This window comes from Myotis myotis, unplaced genomic scaffold (assembly GCF_014108235.1).
Source record: "Myotis myotis isolate mMyoMyo1 unplaced genomic scaffold, mMyoMyo1.p scaffold_m19_p_1, whole genome shotgun sequence".
Classification (NCBI taxonomy): Eukaryota; Metazoa; Chordata; class Mammalia; order Chiroptera; family Vespertilionidae; genus Myotis; species Myotis myotis.
In genome coordinates this window covers 128,917,453-128,931,636 of record NW_023416313.1, presented here as the reverse complement: position 1 = coordinate 128,931,636, position 14,184 = coordinate 128,917,453, and the positions used below count along the sequence as shown (strand labels likewise).

Sequence of the window (14,184 nt, the reverse complement as noted above, 5' to 3'; positions counted from 1 at the left end):
GTTTGCCCTGAAGGGTGTCCTGGATCAGGGTGGGGGTCCCCACTGGGGTGCCTGGCCAGTCTGGGTGAGGGGCTGAGGGCTGTTTTCAGGCTGGGACTGAAGCTTCCAACTGCTCCTTCTTTTCTTTTTTCTTTTTTTATTCTGGGCCAGCTTTAGCTCTGGCTCCAGCTCTGAGGCCTCTGCTGCTGAAAGCAGGTATCTAGTTTGTTTGGGTTCTATAATTGAAACATTGTATCAACTCCAGCTCTGAGATCCCGGTGGGCTGAAAGCAGGTTTCTGGGGTTTTGTTTAGTTTCTATATTTGTTACAATGTTTCAAACTGCAAGCTCAGAGGCCGGCAAGGCAGGCGGGGAATGTTGGAGTCCTCCGTCACTGAAGCAAGCAAGCCTCATGTTAGCTTCAAGCTGCCTGGGTGCCGGCCGCCATCTTGGCTGGCAGTTAATTTGCATATCGCCCTGCTTAGCCAATGGGAAGGGTAGCGGACATACAGCTAATTACCATGTTTCTCTTTTATTAGATAGGATGTTTATAAGCCAACAGAGGTGATCCAGTTCAGAGAGAAAAAAATTCATAAGGAAAGCAGACAATTCCAACATTAAAATGGAACTCAGTGCAAAAGTGGCAAGTTTGATCTTAGGAAATTTGACAGTTTACCCAATTACTGTAGAGCATAGTAATGTATTTAATGTAAGAAGGCATGGAGTCAGGGCTGTTATTTCTTCTATTTTCTAGAGAGATAAGCAAGATAATGACTTATGATTGAGGAGAAGGCATGTATAGTCAGGAAAATGTTAAACAGCTGCCTAAGAGGGCAGGGGAAGTGGACTAGGGAAATTAGGCTGAGGGTGGTGAAAATACAAGGAGCTCACTTCAGAGTTAGCATGAGCATGTGTTTTTCCTCCAGCCAAGTTAACTGCTCTGAAGCAAGCATACCATGAATTAACCAGGACTGTGGTTTAGGCAGGTAAAATGGAGGAAAGAGAGAATTGAAGGTATTTGCAAAGGAGGATTTAAAACAGATAATGGAATCTAAGGTAGGCAATGAGATGAGTTTTTAAAAATGGGTGTAACATTTAAATGTCTACTTTAGTAAACAGTCAATTCTCATAATGTGAGGTAATCTATACTAATAATAGAGGAATATGCAAATTGTTTGGGATGCTGTCACAGTAACAGTAACGACTGAACAGCAGGCTGCATGGGGGTGACCAGGCCGGCAGGGGGGTTAGTGAGGGATGACCAAATGATTGGACAGCAGGCTGCATGGGGCGACCAGCTGGCAGGGGGGCAGTGGGGGGCGACCAGGCTGGAAGAGGGGGGCAGTGGGGGCCGACCAGGCAAGCAGGGGTGGTAGTGAGGGGCAACCAGGCTGGGGGGGGGCAGTTAGGGGCGACCAGGCCAGCAAAGGGGGACAGTTGGAGGCGATCAGGCTGGTGGGGAGGGTAGTAAGGGGCGACCAGGCCGGTGCGGGGGGACAGTGGGGTGAGCAGGCTGGCAGGCAGAGGCAGTTAGGGGTGATCAGGCTGGCAGGGGGGGGCAGTTAGGGGCAATCAGGCAGACAGGCAGGTGAGCAGTTAGGAGCCAGCGGTCCCGGTTTGTGAGAGGGATGTCCAATTGCCGGTTGACATCCCCCAAGGTGTCCTGGATTAGAGAGGGTGCAGGCTGGGCTAAGAGGACCCCCCCCAGCCCCCCCCCCCCATGCACAAATTTCATGCACTGGGCCTCTAGTATTCTATAAAGCCACAATAGAAACTGAATTGCTCTTAGGGGAAATACAGGATTAGTTACCTGACTCTAGTCACATTTTTATCAGCAATTAGTACATAATCTTGTTTTATGTGTTTCTGCTTAGACAGCTTATTTAACATATATTGTTGATTTGTTAACATTGAATTCATTGTTAAGAGCACTAGTAAGCACTGAAGGGAGCTTATCTAAAATGTGTTTTCTCCACAAGGCACAGCACACACAGCCTTCCTGTGTTTAGGAATGAATACCAGACATCACTTTAGCACTATGCTGAAGGGGTGGAGGGGCATTTAAAACAACAAAATCACCAATAAAAAGCACAAAAAAATGTGAAAAACATGGCACTATATATACTGTAAAAAGCACATTTGTTTTCAGTATGAGAGGTGAAACAATAAGGCTGTGTAGCCTTGTGCAACCTCATCTGAAAATGTGTCAGGCAAGTTAAAATTTTTGCTGCTCTGCACATATCTATGCTGCATGTACTGATTTTGGGTTTCCAAACAAATGTTAGTGAGTAGTTGAACTCGCAAACAGAGAATCTGTGAATAATGAGGAACTGTTTCCTCCATAGCTTAGCCCAGTTTTGCTGCTTTTGATCAAATAGTATGTATCAATGTCAGCAGACATCTGATTATCAAACAAGAAACACATTTTGCTGCCAGTTTTCTTTTATCTTTTTTTGCTGCCAGTTTTCAAAAAGTTTCTGCATAAGGTTTATATATACATTACTTTTTATGCTCCTATAATCTCCTCTCCTGTCTTCAATGTATTTGTTAAAAATTACACATAAGACTCTTGGTTTTTCTCATTTCAGTCATTGGCAGTTTTTTCTTTACTGAGAGCTTAAGTGGGCATTTACTAGTACTCACAAACAGCAATTATCTTAACATTTGGCTGGTGGATGTGACAAAGTTATGTATCTTATTCAATACATTGTGATCTCAGAGTCCTTTGCTCATATCATTCTATCTCTTCATTAGGTCCTGTAATAATGTAACTTGTTGGAACCCAAAAAAATCAGTTACTTTTTTATATTGTTTTTTGAAGGGGTCTTGTTTCCTCTGATTTGTTTACTATCTTGCTTTTTTCTTCTATGAAAATAGTTGTATATTTACTTCATGTGTATTACAATTCTTTTTAAAACAATATTTTTTTTATTGATTCCAGAGGAAAGGAGACGGGGAGAGTGATAGAAACATGAGAGCATCATTGATTGGCTGCCTCCCGAACGCCCCCTACTGGGGATCAAGGCCGCCACCCAGGCATGATCTCCCGTTCACAGGTCATGCTCAAACACCGAGCCACACTGGGAGGGCTGACAATCCTTTTTAAAATTACAGTTGCAAAAGGAGTTTAAGAGCAGAAAAAAATCACCTGAATACCACCACCCTCAAATAAAACTTAACTTTTTGGTATACTTGACTTTTCCCCTCCCTATAGCGTTGCCAGTGTTGCTATTGTGACTGTAACAATCTGTAAAATTCAATTTGTAACAATTTCATTTAACCCAACCTACGCTTTGATTCACACCCTGAACCTCCAAATGACCTAGGAAAAATGGGAATAAAGAAAAGGGTGGATTGGGCACGGCTGGGGCTGAAAAACCTTAACCAAGTATGATTGGGCTCAACACTTTTCTCCCCTAAAGCTCCAGGCTCATCCACGTTTTAATTCACTGCCCCAGCGGCGGCTCCTGCTCCGTCTCAGAACCTTACATCTCGCAGGCACGCGGCCATGTCGTCTGCACAATAGCCCTAAATCCTCACCCCTGTCGCTCCTCACTTGGAAAGCTCGCTTCTGAGGACGTGACTTACAGCTAACCAGCGGCGCGGAGCTCCAAGCGGCCCCGGCCCGTCGCAGGCCGGTGGCGCGCGAAGCATCCGGTTTGAGGCGGATGCCCAGGTCCGGTTCCGGGCACAGGGCCCAAGGGAGCGGTCGCGCGCTGCCCACCACCCCGAGGGCAGCTCCGGTCGCTGCTCGCTGAGGAAGCTCCAGGGTCACGGTCCGCCCGTCGCCCACTGAGGGCTTGGCGACCACCCCGCCCAGCCCGCCCGGCCCGGAGGGGCGGGAGCCGGCGGCCCGAACGCTCCCCCAGGGCGCCCTCCCCCCTCCTCCGCCCCCGTCTCGGCGCACGCGCAGTAGCCCAGCCTCCCGTACTTAGTCCGAGATGGCTTCTCTCGCGCCCCACCGTCCTCCTTCCGAAGACGGCTCCCTCCCCACGCACCCCGGGGCCTCCAGAACCAGCCTCAAGCGGGTCCCCAGGCAGGACTCTCCTTAAGCTGGAATAGCAGTGGCCGGACGTGAGCGTGAGGAAAAGCAGCGGCAACCGGAAAGAACTGAGAGCTCTCCAGGCGGCGAGCCAGGCCTCAGAGGAAGAGGAAAACCCGAGCGAGCCGAGGTTTGCCGAAGGCGGCCTTCCGGAACTGCGCGGGGAAGGGAGGAGGGCTGAGGGCGGCAGAGGAGGGGCGCGGCGGAAACTGCCGAGGTTTGCCGAAGGCCGCAGCCTCGGAGTTGCCCGGATGTAGTTGGTGGAGCGGCGGCGGCGGCGGCGGCGGCGGCACCGGTGGCGGCGGCAGGCGAAGGAGAAGGGAAAGGCGGCGGCAGGGGGAGAGGAGGGCAAGAGGCAGCGGAGCAAGAGGAGGTGAAGGCGGAGGAGGCAGTCGCTCTCCGCGGGGCTGTGCAGGACGCGTCTTGTTGCCCCCCTCCCCCCGGTTTGCCGCTTCCGCCGTGTAGGTGGCGCCTCTCCCCGGGCTGAGAGTGAGCGTGGTGCTGTCGGAGGGAGATGGCCCGGGAGCGCCGGCGCCAGTAACGGGGAGGTGCAGAGAGTCGCCTAGGGCGCGCCGGACTCTGGTGCCGGTGCTGCCGCCCGCCCGCCTCTCGCGGCTGCTTCCCCCCTCCCCCGACACACACTCACAGGTCGTGCATTGATGGTAATGTATGCGAGGAAACAGCAGAGACTCAGTGATGGGTAAATTGGCTTTTCGTTTCAGTCTGGGCCGCGGCGGAGGCGGGGGTGGCGGCGGGGGGGGCTGTTCCTCCTTATCTGCTGCTGGCTGGGCCGCCATTTTTGTTGTTAACCCTGCTCCGGATCGGGCCGGGGAGGAGGCGCGGCCGCGCGAGCCGGCGAGGCCGGAGGGAGTGTGGAGGGAGCGCCGGGCCGGTTCGCGGCGTTTGGCCCTCGTCACCGCTTTTAAAAGGGCGAGTGTGCGTGTGCGGGCTCACCGCCGGTTCCTTCGGTAGGTCTCCTGCGGGGAGGGGTCCGGGGGGGGAACCCGTTTTCTTCCTTCTCCTCGAGATGCTTCATGTCGCCGACTCTCTTCCTGTTTTTCAGCTGTCACGACCGGAGGGGGGACTCGCAGCCTTACCAGGTACCAGCCGAGGCCGGGGAGGAGGGCCGGGTGCGGGGACGGAGGGGGAAGGGAGGACTTGGTACTCGAGCTCAGGCTTCAGAAGTCGCTACAGGCCCTTCGGTGCAACAAATCCGAAAGTAGCACCGCGGGCCCCCTTAAAATGTTGTGTTTGGGTCCATTGGGCTTTCCAGCAAGGTTTAGTGACTTATTTTGACAGGCGAGTTAAGGAAGTTCAGTTTTTTAGGGAAAATAACATTCTCAGCCAGAAAGAACCTGACTCGATTATTTGCATGTGAAAGAATCGGTGGGTTGAGGTGATGGGTGTCTTCTCAACCACATGTACTTATTGTAGTGCATTGGGGAAATAAAAGTTAATGTTAAGGTATTAAAATTAGATGAAAGGGCTGGGAAGAAACAAGTAATTGTTTTGCAACTCTTAATTGTGTTGTAAACCACTGTCCCTTCCCGATTTAATTGTTTTTGGTGCAAATAGTTGCCTTACTAATGAAAGATAGTGCTTTTGTTTCTGTAGGAATTGAGATCTTTGGATACTTGAATAACTTACTCTAATTTGATAGTTCTAGGTATGTAGGTTCCTATTTGTTATTGCAGTTGCATGTAAAGTTTTAAAAAATTATGATACAGGTGGTGCCTGTTTTCTGAGGGGAAAAAAAATCTCATAAATTGTTAACCATCAGATGATACTGGAAGTGCCTTTTTAAGTCTAATCACTTCAGGGATAGAAGAGCAGTTTTCTAAGCTGATAGTTGTGCTAACTGGCTGTCACCAGTTAAAGCTCAAGTTAAAAACCCTGAGTCCCCTGATGTGTAAACATTCATTGTCCATTACATTTGGATATCAAAGTTTAAGCCCTACTGCGTCTGCTTCTCTAAAACATAATTACACCTTGTAAAAGACTGGTCTGTCATGGTTGTCTTAAATATGCATTAGGATAAAATTAAACCATTATTTTGAAGGAGTTCCATTAATTTTCATTATGTTAGAAATATCAGCCAACTTCTTTATTTTTTTACCTTAAAATTGTTTCCCACACCTGTCATAGAGTAGGTAAGGTAGGATTGAAATGCTTTTTTGAGTCAGAATTGGAGAAAGTGATGCTTTTTTTTTTTTGTAGCTTTGCAGAAACATGCTTAAGCTCCTTATACTTTCGTCTTTGCATCAGTTATCCCGCAGAAATAGATTATAATAGTTTCTACTTTTCTTTAACTTCTTAATTCCCAGAAAAATTTATTGAGGAATTAATTTGTCAAGGTGTATGATTTCGTTTATTTACAAGATACTTTATAGACTAGAGTTTTCTCTTTTTTTAGCATAAGGTATGATTTGTATGAGGAGCTTTATAATAACTCTTAAGCATATATATAGGCCTTGTCAGAATAACTTAAGAACATAATTGAAGATGGAAATTTTAATTTTATTGATATGAATTACTAAAACTTAGTGAAGTTAAAACACCAAGTTTTATAATAAAATGAATTTAGGAAGCTATGTTTAAAATTTCAACTTTTTGTCTCTTTTTTGGGGGGTGATGTTTTACAGGCACTTAAGTATTCATCGAAGAGTCACCCCAGTAGCGGTGATCACAGACATGAGAAAATGCGAGACGCCGCAGATCCTTCACCACCAAATAAAATGTTACGGAGATCTGATAGTCCTGAAAACAAATACAGTGACAGCACAGGTCACAATAAGGCCAAAAATGTGCATATTCACAGAGTTAGAGAGAGGGATGGTGGTAAGTAGCTTTTTTGTTGAAACTTTCACATATTTATTTTTAACAATTGCTCTGTGTAAAATAATATGTGGCAATATTTCTAGCTTACAGACATTGCTGTATGGATGTCATGAAAATTTTTTATTTCTATTTATTTGGTTCCTGAACTGATTACATAGAAATGAGATGCTGACGGGCATCTAAAAATGGGTTCCAGCAGCTGATAATAAGAGAATGCATTTATGAATATAGTCTACCTAATGCATTATTAACTGTGAGGGAAATTCAAGACATTTTCCCAAGAAAGAAACTTTAACCTTTTTAAAAATATATATTTTATTGATTTTTTACAGAGGGGAAGGCAGAGGGATAGAGTTAGAAACACCGATGAGTGAGAAACATCGATCAGCTGCCTCCTGCACACTCCCTACTGGGGATGTGCCCGCAACCAAGGTACCTGCCCTTGACCGGAATCGAACCTGGGACCCTTCAGTCCGCAGGCTGACGCTCTATCCACTGAGCCAAACTGGTCAGGATGACTTTAACCTTTTTTAAGTAAAGATTCTTGTTGCTGCTTGAATCCCTTTTTTAAAGGCTTCAAATGTGTTTCCTAATGATAAATTATGAATTTAAAACAGGTGTTTGGAGACAGTTCACAGGTTTAAAGAACCACACATTTCTGATTCTCAGAATTACTTTTGTTTTTTTGTTGTAAACATTTAAAATATTCCATATTTTCCTGGGCCTTATTAATGTCTTTGCTATACTGTGTTCATTCAACTAGTCAACTTTTTTAAAACCTCGTTTCTTTTGTATAAAGGTAGTACCCTTCAGTTTTTACCTTGTCTCCAGCTCTTTGTGGTAGGAGGTTGAGAAAAAGTAAAACTCAATAACTATTTTCAGACTTAATTTTCCTAAATTTACCAAAATACAGGTTTCATGTCTAAAGCATGGATTGAGGAATAAACCAATTTCACTAAGATAATTAAGACATCTATATTTTCCCCACTATAAGATCTTATGTCACTTAATAAATAATGTTTGAGATGAATATACAATATTGATTGTGCTTTTAAAAGCTTCTAAGGAAACTCAGTAAGTAGAGTGCCCTATGCCTTTCTGCCTTTGACTGTCAACTAACTTCTCATACTTTGCTTACTTTTAAAAAATGTCCTGGCCCTAGCCTGTTTGGCTCAGTGGATAGAGCGTCAGCCTGAGGACTGAAGGGTTCCGGGCTCAGTTCTGGTCAAGTGCATGTACCTCAGTTGCAGGTTTGATCCCTGGCCCTGGTCAGGTGTGCAGGAGGCAACCAGTCGATGTGTCTCTCTCAGATCAATGTTTCTCTCTATTTCTCACCCTCCCTTCCACTCTTTAAAACTCAATGGAAAAATACCCTCAGGTGAGCATTAACAAAAATATTCTGCATCTTCTGGTTCTCTCTTATGTCTCCTAGGATAGGAATCAGTTTTACTCGGTGTGATCAAATATTGAGAAACATTGGTCTTCTCTGTACATAATTACTGGGTTGAGGAAATTAATGATATGGAATAGAAAGTATAGGTCTCTGTTGAATATAGCTATAGCTTTGTGCTACTTACGCAGATAAGCCATATTTTTGTTTGAAAGTAACATAAGGTGAGTTTGGTTATTAAAGTATTAGGAGTTCTTTGATGTCAAAATTACTTTTACACTATATTTTCAGTTTTATGGGTAAAGTTTCTATAGTGTTTTGTATAGTCAGATACTATTATAAATCACTCTTCTATAGCAGTTTTCATTTCAAACTTTGGCTCTTGGAAAGCATGTACTATTTGTACTGTATTGTGCTTCATGTTTAAAATTTGGTGACTGATAAAATAGGATGTAGGTTTTCTTTTAGTGATTCTGATCTGGTTATTCTGTCATCCTCAAATTGAGGAAGAAGCCAGTTTAGGTGCTCTAGGGAACTTGATGTACATTTACAGTGAATCATGCTTGATAGATTCTTTTACAGGTTAAAAACATTCTGTTGCTTATTTATTCAGCAACCATTGGGCATCCACTGTGAGCCAGTAATGGTGTGGTTTTCCTGGAAGTTAAAGATAAGATGTGATCCTGCCCTTGAAGCTATTCTTAAAGGCTTTACTTGAGTTAGTGGTGTAGCTGCTTGCTTCTTTATTCCTGTTTTCTTCGTTTTGATTTTAATTGAGAGTTAGTGGTATAGCTGCTTGCTTTTTCTTTATTCCTGTTTTTATTTTAATTTTACTTCCTATGTGAACTCCAGATACCTCTTATTGGCTTTTAGTTTCCTTTTTATTTGTATCTGTTTACTGATTTTTCTTAGTTTCATTTGTAAGAAACTTCTTTCTTATTTTTCCGATTTAGTCATTTGCTGCGTTAGGCTTTACCTTCTAACTTGCTTTTTAGTTGCTTGCCTGTCTTCCTGTGGAGCCTGTTACCTAATACTGTAACTCCATCCCTATTTGTGCAATCTCTGATGTCTTTGGCTGCCATATTCCTTTAAATTTTGTAGTAATAATGAATACCATAAAATAGATCTTCATTCAAGAGTTCAGAGTGCATCTTTCATGTTAATTCTGTCTTTTAAAGTTGTAAAGTGGTGACTTTTCTCTCATATAATACTTAGTCATTATAGTTTAGATTCCAGATGTTTTCTTTTATTGCTAATATGTGTTTGAAACTACACTTTTAAAAGTGCATATGTCTAATTTTATTACAGGCATTTCTATTTTCATAGGTTTTTATCTTTAAATATGAAGTGGAATGTTTACATATACTTACATATATATATGTATGTATATTCGTTTATATAAAGTCAAAGCCATTATCCTAAGGCAAATGCCAGTATGTTGGATTATCTGTGCTCTCAGCCTATATAAGTAACAATGTAAGAATAGGTTACTGTTTTGTTGATGTGATTTCAAATTTGTTACTTTTTTAATTTTAGGAATTAAAAAAAAAATCTAATGACTTTAGTACTGTAATAATTTAAGAGCCTATGTGCTATGATTTGTAACTTGGATTTTACAAAGCGAGTTAAACAAATGCATCTTTTTTTGTTCCATTTTGTTAATCCTCACTCAGATATTTTTTCCATTGCTTTTTACCCCCCCCTTTATTTTCTTTATTTTTTAATATAGTTTCATTGATTTCAGAGAGGAAGGGGGAGGGAGGGAGAGAGAAAAATCAGTTATGAAAGAGAATCATTGATTGGCTGCCTCTTGCACGCCCCCTACTGGGGATCCAGCCCACAACCCCGGGCATGTGCTATTGACCATAATCGAACCTGGGACCCTTTAGTCCCCAGGCCAACTCTTTATCCACTGAGCCAAACCGACTAGGGCTCCATTGCTTTTTTTTTTTTTAAGAGAGAAAAACACCAGTGTGTCTGATGTGAGAGAGACACATGGATTGGTTGCCTGCACACCCTCCCTGACCTCATTAGTATGGAACCTGCAACCCAGGTACATGCCCTTGACTGGGAATTGAACCTGCAATCCTTCAGTGCATGAGCTGAGACTCTAACTTTTAGCCACACCAACTAGGGCTGTATCTGCTGTTTTTCATGGCACCTTGGATTTCTTTGAAAAGTGACAATTTAGAAGTAATGCACAGAAAGGACTTTAAGGTATACAATAAAAAGTTTGAAAGCAGGGATTGAGAAGGATTGTCACTCCTAGGAATCTTTAAAGACTTATTGCATCATAGTATGCATGTATCAAAGATTTAGAGATTTTAATCCCTTAGGATTATTAAAGGGGATGTAGGCCATCTGTTGTAAATTAGGGGGAAGTAAATTTTTATATATTCTCTAATCTATCTGCAAATCATACAATCTTCTGTTTAAAATGATCAAAAGCAAGAATCTTATGGTACAATTAGATTTGTTTTTTGTAGCTGAGATGTTTTTAAAGGTGCAGCTAACATCAAAACCTCAGAAGAGGGAATATACAATACAGATTGAATTTATATTGAGTTTTAAACCCTTTTCAGTTGGTTTAAGTATGTGTTTAGTGGTGTGTGTGTGCTTTGTTTGTTGTTTTTTTAGAGCTAGCTCTATTTTACCAAGTAATTTTAAATTTAATAATGATAATAGTACAAATGGGGTTAGGAATGAAGGGTATGTTTACAGAGATTCTTGGAAGCTGTTCGATAAAACTTCAGCCTCTTGAGGCTCATTCTATTTTTCACATCTTTCCTCTTAGAGTTAACTGTAAGAAACATATAAGACATATTTGGACTACTTGTTAGAAACATCTTTTTAGGACAGACAGCTTAGTTCAGTTGGTTAATTGAAAAATATTCTTTATTGGTACTTTGGTTTGTGGGAATTTAGTGAATTTGCATAGTTCTTAGGTTGGCATTCAAGTATCTTTTTAGTACAAAGGAAAATTGCCCTTGGTGGTTTGGTAACCATTGTTTCTAAAGATTTAAAAATTTTTACCTGCATAGTGGGAAGTTTTTATCTTGTTTTGTGATTAGCCATATCTGGTAAAATTTGGAAACGTATTTTCATCTAGAAACAAAGATTACTATAATTAGTATTTGAAGGAATTGTTTAGTGGGACCATTTGGGGATAATTGGTGTTTTTATATATAATTTAGTAATGTTTGAATCTTTTCATATTGGATAATAGACTGGTATTTGTCTGACATGGCCTTGTGGTTATTCTAATAACTAAGTTTTGAATAAAATGAATGATGCTTGCATTTGTAATGTTAGACAGTACTATGAAAAAAGTCTCTTTTGATCCTCATTTTGATCTTGGAAGGCAGATAGAACAGTTAATATCTGTTTTACAGTTTTACAAATGAGGGTAAATTTACTTATGTAAAATTGAACAAATAGTGACATCTGAGTCTAGAAATTAGTTCCTTCTGATAATTGTATATGCTGTCAGAGATGAAACATTAAGCATATTGAAAGCTTATTTAGTTGGTATTTACTATAGCACAAGTTAGTTTAAAGGTGAGTTTGCTTAATGTTTTTGCCTAACTTCTTTCAGTGGCTACATTTTACCTAATTATAGTACAGTATCAAAGCCTGGGCATTGATATTGATACAGTGTATGTGTATAGACTAAATTGTCACATGTCAGAGTTTCCCTTTTAAAAATAAATTTTAATGTGAAAGCTTGCCAACATTTTTAGTAGGAAGAAGCCATTTTTCTCAAGTTCAGCTCTGACATTCCGAGACTTGTTTTCAAAGCAACTTAGAAATGTTATACAGAATCTAAAACTTGGATTTTAATACCATTAACTATGTTAAGTTTTTTTCTAATGCACATCAGAGATAGATATTACCTATTTTATTGATTGATGCTTTATAGAAAGACTAGAGGCTCGGTGCACAAAAATTTGTGCACTGGGGGGGGGTGGGGGGGTCCCTCAGCCCGGCCTGTGCCTTCTCGCAGTCTGGGACCCCTCAGGAGATAACGACCTGCTGGCTTAGGCCTGCTCCCAGGTGGCAGAGGGCAGGCACAATCCCTAGGTGCAGCCCCTGGACGGGCTCAGAGCAGGGCCGATTGGGGAGTTGGGGCGCTGCCCCCTGTCATGCACAGAGCAGAGCGGATCGGGAGGTTGCGATGCCACCCTCAGTCACGCTCAGGGTAGGGCCGATAGGGGGGTTGGGGCACTGCCCCCTGTCACACTCAAGGCAGGGTCGATGGGGAGGTTGATGGGAAGGTTGCGGCGCCACCCCCTGTCACTCACAGAGCAGGGTCCATCAGGGGTGTTGGGGCTCCGTACCCTGTCACGCACAGAGCAGGGCCAATCGGGGTTGGGGCGCTGCCTCCTGTCACGCACAGAGCAGGGCCCATCAGGGGGTTGGGGCGCCGCCACTCTCACACTCACGGCAGAGCCGATGGGGAGGTTATGGCTATACCCCATCACACACAGAGCAGGGCCCGTTTGGGGGGGGGGGGGTTGGGGCGCCGCACCCTGTCACACACAGAGCCGCAGGGCGATCAGGGGGCTGGGGAGCTCCCCACTATCAGGCACAGAGCAGGGTTGATCAGGGGGTTGGGGCGCCTTCCCCTGTCACGAACAGAGCAGGGCCGATAGGGAGGTTGTGGCCCCGCCCCCTGTCACACGCAGAGCTGCAGGGCGATCAGGGGGTTTGGGCGCTGCCCCCTGTCACACTGATCCTGGTGCCGGGAGGCCTCGTGGCTCCGCTGATCACGTTGCTGGGAGGCATATTACCCTTTTACTATATAGGGTAGAGGCCTGGTGCACGCGTGGGTGCCAGCCGGTTTGCCCTGAAGGGTGTCCTGGATCAGGGTGGGGGTCCCCACTGGGGTGCCTGGCCAGCCTGGGTGAGGGGATGATGGCTATTTGCAGCTGGTCACACATCCTTCAGGGTGGGGGTCCCCACTGGGGTGCCTGGCCAGCCCTGTTGAGGGGATGATGGCTGTTTGCAGCTGGTCACACACCCTTCAGGGTGGGGGTCCCCACTGGGGTGCCTGGCCAGTCTGGGTGAGGGTCTGAGGGCTGTTTTCAGGCTGGCGGGTGATTGAAGCTCCTAACCGCTCCTTTTTTTCTTTCTTTTTTTTTTTTTTTTTATTCTGGGACAGCTTTAGCTTTGAGGCTTGGCTCCAGCTCTTAGGCCTCTGCTGCTGAAAGTAGGTTTCTGGCCTTTGCTTACAATGTTGCGATCCTGCTGGCTGAAGCCGGAAGGACTAAAGCAGGTTTCTGGGGTTTTGTTTAGTTTCTATATTTGTTACATAGTTGCTTAGAGTTGCAGCTCAAAGGCCGGCAGCGGCAGGCGGGGAACGTTGGAGTCCTCCGTCACTGAAGCAAGCAAACCTCATGTTAGTTTCAACCTGCCTGGCTGCGGGCCACCATCTTGGCTGGCAGTTAATTTGCATATCGCCCTGATTAGCCAATGGGAAGGGTAGCGGTCGTATGCTAATTACCGTGTTTCTCTTTTATTAGATAGGATAGTAAACTAGGCAGATAATTTGGATTTCCAGAAATTAGTTTAAACGGATCACAGGAAACAGTTATCCCATTAAAAGAAATACAATAAGATTGCCACATTAGCAGCATTAATATTTTTTGCTTTTCAGCATTTTTTTCCTTAATTAAAAAAATGCTTTAAATATTTGTGTATATATTTCAGCGGTTCTCAACCTGTGGGTCGCGACCCCTTTGGGGGTCGAACGACCCTTTCACAGGGGTCACCTAAGACCTTCGGTAAATACATATATAATTACATATTGTTTTTGTGATTAATCACTATGCTTTAATTATGTTCAATTTGTAACAATGAAAATACATCCTGCATATCAGATATTTACATTACGATTCATAACAGTAGCAAAATTACAGTTATGAAGTAGCAACGAA

General features: G+C 43.8%; 1 protein-coding gene across 10 annotated transcripts in view; it reads left to right on the top strand.

The window, feature by feature from the left end:
• Positions 1–3,901: 3,901 nt before the first annotated feature.
• Positions 3,902–14,184, top strand: part of WAC (WW domain containing adaptor with coiled-coil) — a 103,702-nt gene continuing 93,419 nt past the window's right edge. The window contains exons 1-3 of one of the 10 annotated variants that reach the window (XM_036351993.1): positions 3,902–4,150; positions 5,084–5,120; positions 6,663–6,858. In XM_036351993.1, the coding sequence (XP_036207886.1) occupies positions 6,720–6,858 (139 nt within the window). In that variant the 5' untranslated portion in view covers positions 3,902–4,150; positions 5,084–5,120; positions 6,663–6,719. Of the gene's footprint in view, positions 4,151–4,267; positions 4,721–4,845; positions 4,989–5,083; positions 5,121–6,644; positions 6,859–14,184 lie in introns of those variants that run through there. The other 9 variants (XM_036352011.1, XM_036351954.1, XM_036351974.1 and 6 more) reach the window with 9 other exon arrangements.